Below are 21,919 nucleotides of genomic sequence, written 5' to 3' on the forward strand. Positions count from 1 at the left end.
GCATATGAACAAACATATCATATATTAACCAATAATGTCATAAGTCGAATAATGTCATACATCAAATAAATGTCATACATCAAATATAAAATGTCATATACATCAAATGTGTATCGAATATGTCCACTGATGCCTATATATATATATGTCTAGATCAACTATATCTTTTCCTTCCCACGAGGGGAAGGAAAAAAATCTCTCGACGTCTTTTGTCGTCGTGTCGAGGGAGATGGTGGAGATGATAGGGTCCTCCTGACACGCTCGCTCCTCCTCTTGTTGAGGCTCTTCTCCAACTCGAGCTGATACAAACAAAGTAGATATGAATCAGTATTTATTATACGTTGAAATCAAATATATGTACACACAAAATCAATTATTTTCTTATCGCCATCAAATAGTCACTCTGTACGTCCACCTCGAAGGCTCGTGGACGATCAGACGTGACGAGACCCTACAACAATTCAATAAATATAATCACTTATAAATAAAATTAGAAATTTTGAGACTAACTATTATAAACAACAACTAAAACGGAGAAAATTCTTTCATACCTCAGTCAATGGCTGTGAGCTAGCCATAGCTGCGGCCACTCCATGATCAACAGACTGTCGGAGATGAGGAGGTGTGTCCGATGTCATGAGCTGCATGTCATACAATACATGTTACATGTAACATGAAACATGAAACAACTATAATCAAATGAATTAAATTAACATGAAACAACTATACCTGTACGAAGCTCGTACGATGTCTATGCTATGAGTCCATACTAAAGGTTGAGGGTCCTGTGGAGAACTGATGCACATGCATAATTTTTTTTGTCAATCCTTAATATGATAACTTAATAAATATATGTATTAATTTAAATGATTAAATCGATACATACCTTTGGACTCATGGAGGGGACAAAAAATGGGGCCGGAGCATCGCTGCTAGGCTCGGCAACACTCTGACCCTGAATTTTGAACAATGTCAATAGATGCTAATTAATTAATCATTCACTATACATATGAAATGTGATCAAATTAGTAAATTATAATTGTAATTTACTTGTGTGTCAATGCCAAATGTTTCGTTCAAGAACTGATCAGTGACGAGCCCATCATCCGCAGCATCTCCAGCATGAGTGCCAAATGTGCATAGGGATCCGCATGAAGTGCACATGTGACCACGATGCACAGAAGGCTCCCCCTCAACTAATTGGCCCGTGGAATGGATGAGGGTTTGCGTCAAAGCATTAATGGTCCCTAGAGTGTTGGCCTCTACATGTTCCTTCACAACTAAAGGAATAGTCACATGCTCACGCTGTGGCTTGACCACAGGTGCCCTAACTACATTAGGGTCATGACATGCTCCCGACCTCTCGAATGATGACCCCCCACCTCTACCCTGGGAGTCTAATAGATCAAAATAATTGGGGATCTCCCCAAGGACAAACTCACAATACAATTTCTTCAAAAAATACATTGGGACCTCGCGATTGTTGCAAGGAGGGGCATCAAAAACCATCCACCATCTATCCCAAAAATGATTTCTCATAGCATCATGTATACACCAATGGATGGGGAACCGTTTAGTACACTCTCTAACAGTATTTTGCTCACCGGGTTTTCTAAATAATGCACATATTGAACCTTTTGGTATTTCTTTTTTTTTAACATCTTCATATGACAATTTATTTGCATAAAATCTTTTTTGTTCTTCCCTCTTAACCCGCCAAACATCTAACTGACCAGTAACTGAGGCTATCTGGGTCTTAATGGATTCGAGGGATGATGCCAATTGAGCCCTCATTGGATTGGTTTGTCCAGCTTGTTTCAACCGACCAATGAGTCCTTCTAATTCAATTTTGCCTATCTCAATTTCATTTAATATATTTTCTTGTGTGCCTGGTGGAGGTCTTGGAATTGGTTCGGGTTGTGGAATTTGTTGTTCTTCAGGAGGGTTTTGTGGATTTTGGTTTTGAGGTTCTTCAGGTTCTTGAGGGTTTTGTGGATTTGCCGGTTGATTATGGACATTTCCTGATAAATAATCAATTGAAATCCAAATGAATAAAAAAATCTAAATAAAAATTGTAAAAACCCTATAAAACAATATGAAAAACATATAAAATAATGCAAAGTCAAGTTTAGATTACATACGGCGTCGACATCGGCGTGCTGGTGATCTTGGATTTTGTCGGCGAGGAGGCATATTGGCAAGGGATGTTGAAAATGAATTGTTTTCCAACTCGTGTGCACGCTGCCCTTATAAACAGTAAAAATCACTATTAATATGATGGGCCGCGGGTGTGCAGCCCATCATTTATAAAAAAAATTGCTTTTTAATAGCGCGTACGCGCTATAGCGCGTATGCCCTATGGTTTGGGTAACCCGAACCATAGTGCGTACGCACAATAGCGTGTGCGCGCTATTGAAAAATGAAAAAAAAAAGGCTTGTCACCTTTTTGGCACCACAACTCGGTGCATATGCCCACATATGTTCTGAATGCCACTTGGCAATAAAATTTAGAATGCATAATCATCCACTATACATGTCACAGGGTATGAAAGGTTGAAAGAATATACATTTATCAAATAGATTACATCATCCCTTTTAGATCCATGAAACAAAGTGTAATATAGTAAGTGAAATCATCCATCATAAAGATATAATCACCCATCATAAAGATATAATCATCCATCATAATACAAAAAGATAGAATGAAAGGAAATGTAGACAAGGAACTCCAACCATGACATCAATGGATGGACCTGAATGGTAAGAGTAAAAAGAACTACCACTCGACCTTGTGGTTAACCGAAAAAGCCCACTCCCATTGTGCTGAGGAGATAGTCTCAAGTCCCAAATAGGATATCAAACCCAAAATCAAAAGTAATATCTATGTCCAAAAAATGCTAAAGTGGGCAAGTGCCATCACATGAATCAATGCTAGAGTTACCCTGGTAGTCTGACTTGACCCTGGCTCCCTAGTGACTCTATGGGGCACAACTAGTAACCTTTCGTACTCACAAGGCATACTAGCGATGCATGGTAGCAACCAAAAATTCTATCTACTCCCATCCTAGTCTATACTAACACTCGAGGCATGGGCAAGAACATACAAAGACTCTTATTAGGTTCATTTTGCTCTCATTTAATGTAATGCTTTCACTTATTAAACAACTTATGATGGCTTACCTTGGCAGCCACTTTGGGCATCGGCCTCCATTGCAAGCCACTTCTTGACATTACATATAGATAACCTACCCTAAGCTCATAAAATCACAAATTAAATAATCATAATATTTTCCTAAGTCCTATATAAGTGACTAGAAATCATCAAAAGATAAATCACAATAACCCATGAGTTCTTTACAAGCAACTAGAAAGTATCCCAAAAATACTGATCAAAGACTCAAAAAGGTTAAGTCAAATATGTCATCACATTCATCTCGTTAACCCAAAAGAACACTTGATAGCAATAACATACAATATAGTCAAACTCATCATAGAGCATACCAACCACATTACCATGGTTGAGTTTAAAAGATCAATACCAAATCATCATAATAACACAAACACAGAACTCCCAAGCCTCTGGTAGACATCCTAAAACTGGTCAACACTCTAGTCAACCCAAACCCAAAATAGAGAGAACATATAGATAATAATGTAGTTTCGTAGTTTGGTTTGATTTTGAAAACACATAGTTGAGTTAACAGTAAGGTTTCATTTTTAATGTAAGTTTCCAGTAGAAGAGATTCACAGTTTACCCTTACAATATAACCCATTTCTTATATTTGAATAAAATACATAATTACCCTCATTCGATTTTTAAGTCAATTATTTCATAATAATAATTTAAGAGTAATTATTTATTAAATTATTAAAATAATAATCATTGATTTTTAAATAAAATATTTACTATTTTATTAAAATCAATATTATTAATAATAATAGAATAAATTTAAAACTACATTAAATAACTTTTATTATTAAATAAACTTAATTGAATTAATTAATAATTTTAAAATAACAACTATACTAATATTCATTATTTAAAATTAACTATAATTAAATATATTAAAAAAATTCATTAATATTTAAATTAATAATTAATAAAACTTATTAATTAATAATAAAAATGAATAACATTGTCTCTTTTTTAAAATAAAAATAAAATAAAACTTAAAACCCAATGTATAGTTTGAAAAGCCCGCCGACTTCAATTAGCTGTGCGGCTACTTATGACTACTGTAGGGGCCTATGGCTGTGACAGTACTCTCATAGTACCTTGTGGTCAGCGGCAGTAAGCCACTAGAAAGGTAGGGGGGAGGTGGGGTAAAACCCCTCCCCTTTTTTATTTAAATTTATTTATTTAATTATTTTTGTTTTATAATAATTTTTTTATAAATTTAAAACAAACAAAAACCCTTCCACATTTTTATTATATAGATTTTTAATAGTTCTAACAATTCATTGATAGGGAAAATATGAAAAACCATACAAATTTCAATATAAAATTTCTATCCCGTTCAAAACCCTTCCCAGTTTAATTTTCAATTTTAAATCTAATGATATTTTAATCTCCATGTAGGTAGAAGAATCCACATGCATACCAATAATTTTCAAAATACAATATTTAAGAATTCATCACAATGAATTTTAGATAAACAATTCACAGTCACAAAGAAGACATAAATATTTGTATAACGTAATTAACTAGGTGAACATAACATAAAATCTACCTGGTTTTGATGCTACAATTCGCAAACACCCAAAAGATTGTGAAAGAAATCTTTTCTCTCAAAACCTTCTCTCTGAAAATTCCTTCTCCAAAATTTCTGGTCCCCCAAAAATGAATCCTCAATTGCTGATAAGGAGTTCTCTCCTAAATTCGGGGCACTAATTGTGCAATCACCATCACCTGAGGGAACTCCTTGATCACCACCCTTTAACTTTTTAGTAACTTTTCTTTTCTTTTATCATGCATGCTTATTGCAATATAAAATATCTTTATTTAAATTTACTTTCCTTCTCTTTTTAATTAATTTATTATATTTTAATCACACACATACTTTATGGAATTTTAAATATCTTTAATAACTTAATATCTTTTTCAATCTTTAATTTATTTTTGAAGCATTAATTGATAAAATATTTATCAACTCAAGTAATAATAATATTTAGCATTTATTTAAAAATGATCTCCTAAATATATTATTATTAAATTAAATAAATATTATTACACTCTAAAATTAAACTATAATTTCTTCTTTAAATTTAATTAATTTTTCAATTAATTAAATATAATTAAATATTGAAAATACCACAATAATTTCCATTAAATTAAATAATTTAATTTGACTTAATTAATAAAAAAATCACCAAACACCTCTAGGATGAAATATGAAAACCCATCATAAAATACCACATACAAGATCAAACTAATGGGTTATAATCATGAATTTATATCATACGACGCATTTGGAAGGTAATCATCTCAAATACTTGTCCTAATTTTCTATGAAAAATGGGTTTAAAGGTTAGGATTTGGATTCAAGAATTTATCTCCCCTCTCTTACCATTGAGATAATACGATAGGGTACGCTCATCCTAGCAATTCAGGGAAGTTGATACTTGGTACCTGCAATTTGCATAAAATCTATGCATGTACAAACACATATATACTAAACTAAATAGGCAATGGTAGGAAGTGGTGCATCATGTAGATCTTGACTAGTAGGTGACTACAACTCCCATCCTTAACCACATCAGATTTTCCATACATAAAGAAAATACACACACACACACACACTATACACATGCAGTATGGGGTAAGTATCCATAAGAAAACACATATAATAATCCATCTATCTACTCATCATCAAATAACTAAAATCACTGTAATAATCATCATCAAGGTATAATCATGCATACATGAAGTAAATAGTACCAAGTAGTCTCATCATAAAATCAACTGAATATGAAACAATATGTGATAATTTGAAATATAATGCTACTAATCATCAAGTATAAACTGTCCTAAGAGAGTTTGGCAATGATAACAAAATGTAAACTAGGGTGGGCACTACATCCATCCCCCTAGACTTAGGCTTACTCTTGGAAGTCTATAAACAAGTAGGGATATACGTCTCGTAAGCCAAATTCATCCTCCCATATAGCTGATAACTCATTAGTAGGGTCCCATTGGACCCTTACTAGCTCTATGGTTTGACCCCTTGAGGGTCGACTTTTGCTGGTTCAGAATATGAACCAGCTCCAAAGCTAGCTACCCGTCCTCTACCTGCAACACATTCCAATCAAGAACATGTACCACATTAAGAATATATTGCCTAAGTATTGAAACATGGAAAACATCATGAACACAAGCTAGGCTTGGTAGCAAAGGAAGATGGTAGGCAATTGGACCTATCCTCTCAAGAATCTCAAATGGTCCCACAAAGCGAGGTGCTAGTTTCAAACCCTTTCCATAATAGATCAGACTCTTCTGCAGATGCATTCTCAAGAAAACTTTCTCTCCCATAGCAAACTATTATCCATGATATGAGCATCGACATACTTTTTCTGTCTATCTTATGTTGTAGACACGTGCTCATTGATGTGCACTACCTATTGTCCATATTTTAAAGCATCTCATAACTCAACAAGATGCAATCCTCAAGGCTGTCCCAGCTCAAAGGTGTATGAAAAGGATGACCATAAAAGGCCTAAAAAGGTACCATGCTAAAAGAACTGTTATATCCATTATTATAAGAAAACTCCACTAGAAATAGATAGTCCTCCCAAAGAGTCTATCTATCCATCACATGTACATCCTCAACATATCCTCTAAAACACAATTCACTCTCTCAGTGTGTCCATCTATCTCTGGGTGAAAAGTTGAGCTAAAGTTCAACTATGCTCCAAGATCATGCTACAATGATGTCCAAAATGCGGAAGTGAATACATGATCCCTATTTGAAATGATCTTTTAGGGACTTTCATGTAGTCTCATGATGTCACACATGAAGACATTAGCTACAAAAGCTAAAGTGTAGGATGACCTCATTGGTGAAAAATGTGCCACCTTAGTCAACCAATCAATGGTGACCATGATAGTGTCATGTTGACGAGCAATCATAGGTAATCCTACTATGGAGTCCATAGAGATGATGTCCCACTTCCATGGAAGAATGAGATTTGGCTGTAAAAGCCCTATTAGATGCTGGTGCTCTGCTTTGACTCTCTAACACTCAAGACACCTAGCCACAAAATCAATGATATCATGCTTCATCCATGTCCAATAGAATAGACATCACAAATCTACATGCATCTTCTTGACACCTGGATGTGCTAAGTAAGGTGATGATGATCATTTGATAAGATCAATGTACGAAGGTCATCTGATAGTAGTACATAGATCCTTCTTGAATGTCTCAAAAGGCCATTTGACTCCGACACATAATCTGAAAACTTGCCCTCCAATGGTCTCCCTGAATCTATCTCTCTGCTCACCTCCTGATACCAAATATCTGTGAGAAGTACCTAAAGTATCCGGCTCCTCAAATCCACACTAAGAGTCATAGATAGTGTCACATGTCTCCTATGACTCAAAGTGTCAGCCACCACATTCTCCTTCCCCTGAATATACTTCACCTCAAAGTCATACTCGCAAAGAAACTCCATCTAACACCTTTTCCTAACATTCAGATTAGGCTGCATGAATATGTACTATAGACTGTGATGATCAATGTGAAGTTCAAATCTATATCCTAGCAAGAAGTGTCTCCATCTCACTAAGGCATGAATTACCGTAGCTAACTCAAGATCATGCATAGGATAATTTAGCTCATGATCCTTGAGTTTGTGTGATTCATATGCAATCACCTGTCCATCCTGCATCAATAGTACTCCAATCCCCTCAAGGGAAGCATTTGTACACCATGAAGTCACCTGCTAGATCAGGTACCAATAAGATAGGTGCACTGGTCAAAAGCTCCTTGAGCTTCCAAAATGCTTCCTAATATTTCTCCATCCATAAAAAATTCTTTCCTTTCCTCTAAAGGGAAGTGATAAGATGTGCTATTCTGGAGAAGTTTTTGACGAATCTATGATAATAACTAGCTAGACCCATGAAACTATGAATTTATGACATGGTATTGGGTGTGGGCTAATCTACCATTTCCTGAATCTTCACAGGGTCTATAGAGATACCCTCACTTGATATGATGTGCCCTAAGTACTGTATCTCTGATTGAAAGAAATCACACTTCACCGAGTTGGCATAAAGTTCATTATCTCTCAAGCACTACAAAATAAAATGAAAATGTACCTCATGCTCCTTTTGGGATCTAGAATATATTAGTATGTCATCTAGGAACATGAGTAAAAATCTATCAAGATAGGAACAGAATGCTCCATTCATCAGGCACATGAAAATTGATGGAGCGTTTGTCAGTCCAAAAGGAACTACTATGAACTCGTAGTGCCCATAGTGAGTTTGGAAGGCAGTCTTATGAATATTAGCATCTTTAATGCGAAGCTGATGGTATCCTGACTTGAGATTGATCTTGGAGAATACTATAGCTCCCTTAATCTGATCAAATAAATTGTCGATCCTTGGTAATGGATACTTATTCTTTATTGTCACCTTTTTCAACTATCTATAATCAATACAAAGGCACAATGAACCATCCTTCTTCTTCACAAAGAGTACCGAAGCTCCCTATAGTGATACACTCAGTCAGATACTACCTTTTTTTAGAAGGTCCTCAAGTTGTAGGCACAACTCACTCAATTCCTAAGTGGTCATACGATAAGGAGCTCTAGAAATAGGCTCCACTCCTAGAATGAGATCAATGCTGAAATCAATACCTCTCTTTGAGGGCATATCTGGAATCTCACTTAGAAAGAAATCTACATATTCCTATAGAATAGGGTGGTCTATAGTTTTTCCCACAGGGTATTCTTCTTCCAGCTCACTTACTATGATAGAAAATACTTGACATCCCTTATGAAAGCTCTTCTTTAATTGCATAGTGGATATCATCCATAGAGATATAGGCCTCTGCATCCCCACAATCTCTACAACCTTCCCATGATCATCCTGACACACGATGGTCTTTTTTCTGTAGTTCATACTAGGTCTATGAGAGCCAAGCCAATCCCTACCTAAGACCACATTGTAGGAGCCAAGAGGAATTACCCAAAGGTCAACTAATGTTACAAACCCTCCTAAGCTTAGTTCACACTTTTGAACTATAGAATCTATGGAAACCCTAGTGCCTAAGGCTAGTTCCACTTGCCAACCCAAATCTTTCTTAATCACTTCCAACTTACACTTAGCAACTAATGATGGAGAAATAAAAGAGTCAGTGGCACCTAAATAAAATAATACAGAGAGAGGTGTACCTTAGATAGCTCTTTTAGTCTCAACAATGGTCCCCTAATGGTCTACCTAATAGTGATCCACTACCGTAAATACCCTATGAGCTCTTCCTGCATCTCTGACTATGGGCTTAGATGCAGCTGGCCTAGAACCTAAATACTGAGATGTAGGTTGTGGATAGTGGTCTATAATGTGTCCAAACTGCACACAAGAATAACATCATGTGCCTCTGCCAGATCCCCTCCCTATTGGAGGTGCACTCAATTGTTGATGGCTATCCCTACTAGAAAAAGACTAGTTATTTTGTGTAGGCTGAGTGTACTACTTTCACCTATTGCACTGAGTGTTGCGATAGTTCTTAGAGTTAGAACCACCACCACCACTCTATGCTTGAGGGTATGATCCCTTCTATTACTGAGATTGCTGTTGGTTTTGATTCCTCTTAGGAAAAGGAGGTTTCCTATTCCCACCAAAGTTGTGGTTACCCTTAGATCCTGATATTGTAGGTGCTCCCACAAAACCCCCATTTCCTAGGTTGACACTCTTCTCTACAAGAATGGATCAATGTACTGCATCTTTGAGGGTTTTAGGCTCAAATACCTTGAAACCCCCAACTAGATGGTTATTCAAGCCTTTGATGAAATGTTGTGCCATTTGTGTTGGATTATCATATATTCTTGCATAGGGCATGAGCTCATAGAACTTGCGCTCATACTCTACTATAGTCATTATGAATTGTCTTAGGTTGTGGAATTCATTTGCTCTATGCTAGTCCCATTCCTCTAGTAGGAATCACTCACAAAAGTTTCCTATGAATAGATCCCATGTGAAATTATTCATGTTTATGCTTAGTTTCTTCTCTTTGATAGTCCACCAAGTGGCTCCAAAGAGTTCCAAGTTGGTAATAGAAAACCTTGCTTTGACATTAAGTGTGAATGTCCTGAATATCAAAAAACCCTGTCAAGAGCAATAAGCCACTGCTCGACTACATAACATGAACCATGCCCATTAAAGGGATTGACCTTGGACCTCTAAAGGTCCTTCATCTAAATAGCTACAATGGATCTTTGTCAATCCCTTTGAGGGCTCCTAGACCTAGGTCTATGCTCATGTCTTACTTGATGTACTCCATCCTGACCATGAATAGGAGGTAGGCGATCAATGATAGTCTTCATCATTTGCCTTAGGTCTACTTCCTTAGATTCAACCTAATACTCTCTATGGTTCTCTTCCTGATGCTTATTGACATGCTCTTCCCTATCCTCTTCCTGATTAGGGTCTTCGTGGACAGACTCATGTACACTGATGTTTTTGCCTTGTCCACAACCTCTACCATGGCTTACGCTATGATCTCTAATAGAGGATCTCATCCCAGATACCATCCTACAATAATATCCAAGATATAAGATCCTATAGTAACCATAAATCATACTACTATAAAACATAAATAGAAGACACATGTTTTTAAAATAGTATAAGTTTAATTTTCAGTTTTGCCTCTTTTTAGGTTTAATTATATTTCACTTTTGAAGTCTAAATGTTCAAGTTTTAAAATATACAACTAAAAATTTAAGTTCTATTTCAGTTCAACTAGTTCAAGTTTCAGTTTGAGATAGATATACATAACAGTTTAAGTTTTGTTTTAGTTCAACTAGTTAACAACTAGTGGCATTGCAATATACCTAGAGCTCCCAATGTAGAACTCGGGCTCTGATACCAGATATAATACCCTGACAAGGGATCCAAAAGAATTCACCTAAAGTTTTACTAAGTTTTTCAAACATTTTTTAATAAAAATAATAACATACACATCAATCATAAAGTAGTGGAAGTAATAAAAAATAATCATACATAAGTAGCATAACAGATTACATTCCTTAAGGATCCCAAGATGGTGAATCACATATAAATTTAAATAGTACTAAATCTAATAAATAACACATCAACTTAAAAGAATAACTACAAATCCAAGTCCATTTAAATAATATACATTTTTTTCGAATGCCACTTGGCGATAAAATTTGGAATGCATAATCATCCACTATACATGTCATAGGGTATGAAAGGCTGAAAGAATATACTTTTACCAAATAGATTACATCATCCCTTTTAGATCCATGAAACAAAGTACAATACAATAAGTGAAATCATCCATCATAAAGATATAATCATCCATCATAATACACATAGATAGAATGAAAGGAAATGTAGACAAGGAACTCCAGCCATGACATCAATGGATGGATCTTAGTGGTAAGAGTAAAAAACACTACCACTCGATTGCGTAGTAATCCACAAAAGTCCACTCCCACTGCCCCGAGGAGATAGTTTCAAGTCCCAAACAAGATATCAAACCCAAAATAAAAAGTAATATCTATGTCCAAGAAACCCTAAAAGTAATCTAACTTAAAGGTTACAACATAAATCCACATCTAGACCCACAAGCACACAGAGACACATAGGGAATCTACTATGTAAGCAGGCAAGTGTCATTGCATGAATCAATGATAGAGTTACCCTGGCAGTCTAACTTGACCTTGCCCCCTAGTGACTCTATGTGACACTAGTATCCTTTCATATTCACAAGGCATACTAATGATGCATGGTCATAACCAAGTGTTCTCTCTACTCCCATCCTAGTCTATACTAGCACTTGAGGCATGGGTGAGAACATACAAAGACTATAAGTATTAGGTTCATTTTACTCTCATTTAGTGTAGTGTTTTCACTTATTAAACAACTTGCAATGGGTTACCTTAGTAGCCATTTTGGGCCTTGGCCTCCATTGCAAGCCACTTCTTGACATTACATATAGATAACCTACCCTAAGCTCATAAAATCAAAAATCAAATAAGCATAGTATTTCCCTCAGTCCTGTACAAGTCACTGGAAATCATGAAAAGATAAATCACAAAAACCCATCAGTTCTTTACAAGCAACTGGAAAATATCCCAAAAATACTAATCGAAGACTCAAAAAGGTTAAGTCAAATATGTCATAACATTCATCTCATTATCCCACAAGAATACTTGATAGCAATAACAAAAAATATAGTCAAACTCATCATAGAGCATACCAGACGCATTACCATAGTTGAGTTTAAAAGATCAAGATCAAATCATCATAATAACACAAAAATAGAACTCCCAAGCCTCTGGTAGACGTCCTAGAACTGCTCAATACTCTAGTCAACCCAAACCCAAAACATAAACAACATATAGATAATAATGTAGTTTCGTAGTTTGGTTTGATTTTGAAAACACATAGTTGAGTTAATAGTAAGGTTTTAGTTTTCATTTTTTAATGTAAGTTTCCAGTAGAAGAGATTCACAATTTACCCTTACAATATAACCCATTTCTTATATTTGAATAAAATGCACAATTACCCTTATTTGATTTTTAAGTCAATTATTCCATAATAATAGTTTAAGGGTAATTATTTATTAAATTATTAAAATAATAATAATTGATTTTTAAATAAAATATTTACTATTTTATTAAAATCAATATTATTAATAATAATAGAATAAATTTAAAACTACATTAACAAACTTTCATTATTAATTAAGCTTAATTAAATTAAATTAATTAATAATTTTAAAATAACAACTATACTAATATTCATTATATAAAATTAACTATAATTAAATATATATTAAAAAAAATCATTAATATTTAAATTAATAATTAATAAAACTTATTAATAAAAAATTAATTCATTAATAATAATGTTGTTTCTTTTTAAGAATACAAATAAAATAAAACTTAAAACCCAACATATAGTTTTAAAAGCTCGTCGACTTTAATTTGTCATGCAACTACCTATGGTAGTGATAGTACAGAGTACTACTATTGTTGCAGTACCTTGTAGTCAGTGGCAGTAAGCTGCTAGAAAGATAAGGGAGGGAGGTGGGGTAAAACCCCCTCCTCTTTTTTATTTAATTCAATTTAATTTTTTTTATTTATAATAAATATTTTTATAAAATTTAAAACAAAGAAAAATCCTCCCACCTTTTTATTATATAATTTGTTGTTAACAATTCTAACAATTTAGTAATAGGGTAATTAAGACAAACCATACAAATTTTCAATATAAAAATTTCATCCCATTCAAAACCCTTCTCAGTTTAATTTTAAATTTTAAATCTAATGATATTTTAATCTTGACGTAGGTAGAAGAACCCACATGCATACCAGTAACTTCCAAAATACAATATTTAAGAATTTGTCACAATGAATTTCAGATAAACAATTCGTAGTCACAAAGAAGAAAAATAAATTGAATAATGTAATTAACTTGGTGAACAAAACACATAATTCACTTGGTTTTGATGCTACAATTTGCAAACACCAAATGATTTTGAGAGAAATCTTTTCTCTCAAAACCTTCTCTCTGAAAATTCCTTCTCCAAAATTTTTGGTCCCCCAAAAATGAATCCTCAATTGCTGATAAGGAGTTCTCTCCTAAATTTGGGGCACTAATTGTGCAATCACCATCACCTGAGGGAACTCCTTGATCACTACCCTTTAACTTTTTATTAACTTTTCTTTTCTTTTATCATGCATGCTTATTGCAATATAAAATATCTTTATTTAAATTTACTTGCCTTCTCTTTTTAATTAATTTATTATATTTTAATCACATGCATACTTTATGCAATTTTAAATATCTTTAATAACTTAATATCTTTTTCACTTTTTAATTTATTTTCAGAGCATTAATTGATAAAATATTTATCAGCTCAAGTAATAATAATATGTAGCATTTATATAAAAATGATCTCCTAAATATATTATTATTAAATTAAATAAATTATTACACTCTAAAATTAAACTATAATTTCCTCTTTAAACTTAATTATTTTTATTTAGTTAATTCACCAATTAATTAAATATTGAAAATACCATAATAATTTCCATTAAATTAAATCTTTAATTTAATCATTTAATTTGAATTATTTAATAGAAAAATCACCAAAGACCTCTAAGATGAAATACAAAAACTCATTATAAAATACTAGATACAAGATCAAACCAAAGGGTTATAATCATGAATTTACATCATACGACGCATTCAAATGGTAATCATCTCAAATACTTGTCCTAATTTTCTAAGACAAATGGGTTTAAAAGTTAGGATTTGTACTCAAGAATTTATCTCCCCTCTCTTACCATTGAGATAATGCGATAGGGTACGCTCATCCTGAAAATTCAAGGAAGTCAATACCCGGTACTTGCAATCTGCATAAAATCTATGCATGTACAAACACATATACACTAAACTAAACAAGCAATGGCAGGAAGTGGTGCATCGATTAGATCTCGACTAGTAGGTGACTACAACTCCCTTCCTTAACCACATTAGAAACACCATATATAAGAAAAATACACACACACACACACACACGCACACACGCACACACGCACACACACACACACACACACACACACATGCAGTATGGGGTAAGTATGCATAAGAAAAATAATATAATAATCCATCTATCTACTCATCATCAAATAACTAAAATCATTGTAATAATCATCATCAAGGTATAATCATGCATACATGAAGTAAATAGTACCAAGTATTCTCATCATAAAATCAACTGAATATGAAACAATATGTGATAATCTGAAAGATAATGCTATTAATCATCAAGCATAAATTGGCCTAAAAGAGTTTGGCAATAATAACAAAATGTAAATTAGGGCAGGCATTACAATCACCATATTGAACGCGTTTGTTAAATGATCCACCACAGTCGTTCCTTTGTCTATCTCCAACGAGTACAACTTCTTTCTCAGGAAGAGCTTGTTTACCAAAGATTTTCCCTGATAAATATCTCCCAACTTCTTCCACAAAGAATCTATAGTTTTCTCCTCATGAATATTCAAGAGATTGAAATTTTCAAGACATAGCCTTATCAATCCTTTGGCCTTTCAATCTATTAAAACCCGATCTTCTTGCTTAATGCCTAAAGGCTTGTTACCAGACATAACAACCGATAGATCATGATCAACCAATATATCTTCAACTTTAAGTTTTCACAACTCAAAGTTTGTGCCATTGAACTTTTCAATCTCTACTCTCCTTCTACCCGCCATCTCAATTACCAAATAAACACTTTTTGAAACTCCCACTGGAAACAAATTGACACAAACAACAACCCTACCTAACAAGGATAACCCAGGCTCTAATACCACTTATTAGGAAAGCTACTTACAAAAAATGCCTTCCAAATGCCAATTTACAAGGGAAGTATAAAAGAATATAAATATACTTTAGAACATTGAGATGTGCAGGAAAAAATGAGAACATTGAAAAATAAATACACATAAGATAAACATAGATAAGATTTAATGTGGGAAACCCTTTTAGGAAAAACCCAGCACCCAATAGCCCCTGAGAAACTTTTTATTATTGTAAACAATTTATATAAAACAAACTCTGGTTTCTAGATAGGCTCACAGGCTTAGATTTCCTTTACAATCAACCTAACTTCCACAACCCCAACCTCAGCCTTAGCCTCTGCTTTTTCTTTTGGCCTCTTCAGCCCAATGAATCTGCAAACATTTATACAATCTATAATTTGTTATAGAATTAACTCTCAAGAAAAAAATGGTTACAGTCCCAATGGTTACTCATCCATATGATAGTCACTCTTCTAGTTGGCAATCCCTTTAGTAAGAGGTCACTTCCTTTGGCCTTTGAAACTCCCTTCGGCCTCTGAAACAACCTTCAACATCAAGGCCTCAGACACTCTCTTCAAGCCTTAACCACTCATGCCAATTTTTTTGTATTGGTTCACCATACTGAGATGCACTCCGTACATTGAGTACACTGTACTCCATATGATGTAGGTGGGTATGAAATATTTTTTGTATGGTACTCCTTCACTACCATATGGTAATACAGTTCCTTCACTGTCGTACATACACCATTGTACGAGAACCTCCATCACCACCATATGGTAGTCACACCTCCTTCACCACTATATGGTAATCACACCCATATGGTGTCACCTCCATCGTACAATGGACTTTGTTAACCCAACAAAATCTGACAAACAAACTCGTTTTATGCTTTTGATTTTTATGGGAATATTTTTTGGGTAGAGAGAAATATATGGATTTAATCAAAAAATCATTTAATATATTAGAAAAAAATATAATTATAAGTTTTATATTTAAGACACATAACCCTCTTTGAGCATATATTTAGTCAAAGAAATTGCAATTGGAGAACCTCTGGAAAAAGGGCTCCTATAACACATAATTAATTTGACCAATCAAATAATTTGTACAACATATAAATTTTATAAATAAATAATAAAAATTTAGAAAAAAATTAATTATTCAAAAAAACTACTTATGATTGGTAGAAACTAATACAATTTCGGAGAAAGTAAATATAATAGTACATTGCCTACCACAAGTACAATAAGTTTATTGGAGATTCCTATGAGTTTGTTTAAAGAAACTCTAGATTGAATAAATTTGTTTTTGACAAAAGATGGATTTAAAAGAAGATTTTATTAGTTCAAATGTTCTTTGTTTGACCTTTTCAAATTCTATGGACAAAACTATAATATTTATTCAAATGAATGTTAGAAATTAAAGTCCAAAAATATAACTTGTACAATCAATTTTCATTGGACTATTTAAAATCAAACAAATTAAATTAGAAAAAATAGATTGTTTTTTCTTTAAATTGAAATCTTCACAAAAAGTGTAATCTTTGTAAGTTATAATTTTTTAATATCATAGCTTTGCTAGCATACCTGGGGAAGAAAGCATAAATTACAACACATTCCAAGCATACTTTATTTTAGTCATGGTTGTGTTGCTAACAAAGAAACTTTAAAATGAAGGATAGAGTTGAAGCACTTGAAATTGTAGAATTAATATATGAGAATGTCATGTATCCGAAAATTAAAAGCTTTACTAAGAGAGAAAGCTGAGATAAATAATATATCTTGATTAAATTTTTTAAACTCTCCTACAATTTAAAGAAGTCCTATTATTTGACACAAATGATCATGTTCATAATAGTCTATTAGAAAAACAACATGCATCGCAAAGAAATTTGAATTTTGATTGTGAATATATTGTTCTTCCTTGATTATACAATGCTAATTTTTATTTAAATTTAAAACTAATTCAACTTATACATATATTGTTATCTTCAACTTTAAATTTGAATATTCTATTTATTTAGTGTGAAATTTCACTTTAGAATTTTGAAAGTTAAAGAGAATATAAGTTTTGACAAAATGTACCAAAGACAAAAAGAAAAGTCAAACATGATTCTTTTTTATCATAAAATATACAGAGCATGAAGATCAAATGCTGAAAATTTCATTGTATTTTAGTATTTTTTAAAATTTAGTCAATGATGCAATTTGTAGGAGAATAACTGAGTCCAAAATAAAAATATAAGTTATGATATTTTATACTAGAATAGATGTATTTATATTTATGTCTAGAATACGTTTGCTTATATTTATTAGTATGGAAAAAATCCCTTTGTTATATACAATGTTTACATCTCATTATCTCATCATATTGCCAAACCAGCTCCGGCCAATGCATTTGGAAGCTTCATGGAAAGCAAAATGCAGGAAAAACTGTAAAAAATAAATTAATGGAAAGAAATTGACGCTTTCTGTCTATATGAATATAGATGTGGATCCAGTTGTGGTAACCGTGTTCAGTTGTTCTTCTTGCCCAGCTCAAAGTCTTTTTTTCTTCTTGCCCGTCTCAACGTCTTTCTGATCATCATCACCCCATTCGGTGCTTTTGTAATAAAGGACGTACAGAAGCAACTGACATGCTCCCAAACCAGCTTCAAATCCATTTGTAAGCTGCATGCATGCATTCAACACTCGTCAAAAATGACAAAACAGAATCGGCATATACAGAAAATATTGAGAAATATCTATATTTACCACAAGAAATATGTCAAAGTGTATGGCTCCATAAGCAGTCCAAATTAATCCTTTGGCAAACATAGCAAGAGCCAGCTGAAGAGGCAAGTATTTCACACACTTGTCTCGACTAACCTTTCTCTGTTGCAGAACTATTAATTAGTGCTCAGGATCAATAAGCCAAACTCTCAAAATGAAGAAAAGCGAAGCTTGCCGCTTACCATGATGGACAATTGAGGCAAATTCGAGAGCACACAAGTAACAATACAGGCGGCCCCTACGGCTGTGTATCGCTCTTTGTGAGTAGGATAAGACAAAACCGAGAAAAGTATAATATAAGCGTAATATGTAAATGTAAGAACAATCAGCATCCCCAGCCGCAGCTGTAATACAAATAGAAGATGGAATCACCATCCATATTGTATGAAATTGACATTCAGTACCCCCCAAAAAAATATATCAGAAACACTAGAAAGATAAATCTCCTCATACAAAATAAAAATATATATATTGTAGAAATTCAAATAAAAACCCTATAAAATGTTCATTAAAAAATGTAAATTATAAAAATTGAAACTTAAACATTACTATATACTCACTATTAAATATATTTTGTGAAAATTTAAACAAAAACCTGACTAAATACTCATTAAAAATGATATATGATAAAAATTTAGATGAAAATCGCACAAAATACTTCCTATTAAATATATCTTGTACAAGATCAAACGGAAGCCCTACAAAATACTCACCTTTGCCTTTCTATCCCTACAGAAAATGAAATATATGCCAATGTATATTATCTCTATGCCCAGACCTATGCCATTTATGGTAGACACAAGTACGGTATTCGGTTTTATAACGGGCAAGCCATACAACGCCCACAGTGCACTATTCATAATCCTCATAAGATGTAGATGCCCTGGATACCCTCGCGAGTCTCTCCATTTGACCATCATGTAGAATGTCTTGCTACATCATTAAAATAATTATTAAAGAATTGAATTATTTAATAGATTCTGTAAAAAGAGAATGTTCTAAATATTTGAGAATAAAATCCTTGCCAAAATCTCTTCAAAAACAGGAAAAGGGAGCTTACGCTGGAGCCAGAAATATATAAAACGAAATCACATTTCCTACAGCCAAAAATCCATCACAAATTGTTATCAGTACGAAAAAATCCATCGCAACTTATTTTATATCGGCAAAAATAATTATAGACAAATCCTTTACAAAATTCTTACTAATTGTTTAGTCACAGGTTGCAGACTTACCTATTATACCGAGGACTATACGGATTGTATCTTCGATCGTCATTATTTCCAAAGTCCAAACAGTGAACACAAAAATATCAAAAGCAAAGCAGAATACGGCGGTTCTTTCTATTCGTCAAGTGCCTATGAATTTGGGTTCATTGAGTCTAGTAAAAAGAAAAAAATTAGTTACTAACTAAAGACCCTCTAAGTGCAGATCTCAATACTTACAACAAAATATAGCTGACTGAAACAAAAACGTTCACCTAAATCAATGCTGTTTCTTGATTAAATTCTTTCGAATATCTTCCATTAATAACTTCAAAATGAAAGAAAACGTAAAGGTGTGTAAAGCTTCGACTGAATTATATTGTGTGGAATGACTTCAAAAACGTAAATGTTTCTGGATTAAACAATGAATTTTATTTAGATTAACCTTTCTGAATCAAACAATCAATTTCACGTAACCTAAGATTTTCACAATGTGTAAGGCTTTCTGGACTAAATTGCGCGGAAAGACTTGCAAAATAACTTCAAAGAGTACGGAAAAGTGTGTAAAGCTTTTATGAAAGTTTAGATCAGGCGTCACTGAAATGTTTGTACGGTAACTTAGACGAAAATTTAAATTGCAGAATGTTGAAACACTATAAAGCATTTAGAAGAAAGAAAAATTTGAGCTTGTGGTTAAATACTTCAAATGCTTGCATATCGATTCATGGCGATCGAACATTTAAGAGGAAGGATTCATTTTAGGAAAGATTTGATTCTCAAATGAGTTCATTATGTATGTAAAGGTGTCTTAAATATAGACTTCTAAATATTTAAATTGCACGGTGCTGAAGCCCTAAAGGGTACTCTAGAAAAAGAAAACCTTGTGCCTGTGCTTTAAAACATCGAATCCTTGCTGATCGATTCATGGCGTTTGAGAATTTAGTGGGAAATAAGCGTTTTAAAATGATTTGATTCAATGTTTTACCTGGTTCCTGGGGCGACCAGTTTGAGAAGATGATTATTTGGAAGGATAATCTTGCGATAGAGGTTCCGTCAAACCCTACTTTGTCGAGCGCTATGATATCCAGGACATTCACAAAGTTTCTGGCTTTAAGAAGATGCAAATAGAGAACTCTTTATCTTGTCGACGGCAGCCTAGGTTGTGTCGAGTGCATTTACTGTCTAACTTTTCATTAATTATTTTAATAGACTGTAAATGTATTTATTTAGGCATCATAGCTCCCTCTTTCTCCTTCATCTCCATCTCCATCGCTCTTTCAATCTCTCTACTTATTTCTACTCGCATCTCTCATTCCCACTTATCTTTTCTATTATATGCATCTTCCTGGCTCTATTGATCCCTCTTTTTATATTGCTATTTTTTTTCCTAATTTTGTTCTTCTCTTTTTTTCATTTATATAATTAATAAAAATCTTATTTAAATCTATCAAAAACAAAATCTTTTATATTTGATCATAAATTATTAAAAAATAATAAATTCAATGTGAAACATGGCCTAAAATTAAAAGAAAACAGCATATATGTTCATCTTATTCCAACATATTAAATAATCTTATAAACAAAAGTAACTATTTACGTGGCATACATAGCTTTAAGTTAGATGATGATTTTTGGCATAGTTAAAAAAAGGAACCTATGATTAAATTTATTCATTCTTTACATGTTTTAAATGATTTTGACTTTCTAACTAAATATCACTTCCCTTCTCTCTGCTTAAATCTTTTCTAACTAAATATCACTTCCCTTCTCTCCCCTTAAATCTAGGTATGCATCCCTCTTCATCTGTTCATCTCTCTCTTACTCTTTCTCACTCTTCCTATACCTCTAAATTGATTTTTTTTTAATATATCTCCATATTCTATCTTGCATCTCTATCTCCATCTCATCATTTTTACAACTCTCTCTATGCCCCCTCCTCCACCCCATTCTCTCTCTATATATCCCTATTCTCTATGTCTAGCTCAATTGTACAATTTGTTCTCTAACTCTCCCTCTACCTCCCTATTGCAAACACAAAATAAGCATATTGGTAATAGCACCTAGTTATATTATTTGATTCAAAGGTTTTTTTAGTAATGTTTGGATCCAAAAAGTGTGAAGCTTTTTCTTCTCCAAAATTAGACATCATTTTCTAAATGACCTATCAATTGATATCAAGTATTGTACACAAATGTAGAGAAAATAATAGAAAACAAAAATTGGACAAAAATAAATATAATTTTAATTTTTTATATAAAATTTAGAATTTAAGATTTAAAATAATTTAAAATCTAGTTATTACATGGCTTCAAAAAGGGGCTATTCAATTTTCTCCTTGGGATGATAGAATGGGAATCAAATGGAAAGGTCAAATG

At 33.1% G+C, this 21,919-nt stretch overlaps 1 protein-coding gene across 2 annotated transcripts; it reads right to left on the reverse strand.

The window, feature by feature from the left end:
- Positions 1–17,825: 17,825 nt before the first annotated feature.
- LOC149547816 (putative bidirectional sugar transporter SWEET7d) lies at positions 17,826–20,885 on the reverse strand. 2 transcript variants are annotated; one of them, XM_089794805.1, is made up of 7 exons: positions 20,530–20,885; positions 19,575–19,720; positions 19,400–19,436; positions 19,053–19,272; positions 18,522–18,683; positions 18,322–18,441; positions 17,826–18,237 (listed from the first exon to the last, which is right to left on the reverse strand). In XM_089794805.1, the coding sequence occupies exons 2-7, from the start codon at positions 19,615–19,617 to the stop codon at positions 18,106–18,108; spliced, it is 714 nt and encodes a 237-aa protein (XP_089650931.1). In that variant the 5' UTR covers positions 19,618–19,720; positions 20,530–20,885; the 3' UTR covers positions 17,826–18,105. The 2 variants fall into 2 exon arrangements, with proteins under 2 accessions (XP_089650931.1, XP_089650932.1); XM_089794806.1 differs by lacking the exon at positions 19,575–19,720 and having other exon boundaries at positions 20,530–20,739.
- Between the last annotated feature and the right edge of the window lie 1,034 nt (positions 20,886–21,919).

This window comes from Cupressus sempervirens, chromosome 7, assembly GCF_028749045.1.
Source record: "Cupressus sempervirens isolate cs-2001-9-10 chromosome 7, ASM2874904v1, whole genome shotgun sequence".
NCBI lineage: Eukaryota > Viridiplantae > Streptophyta > Pinopsida > Cupressales > Cupressaceae > Cupressus > Cupressus sempervirens.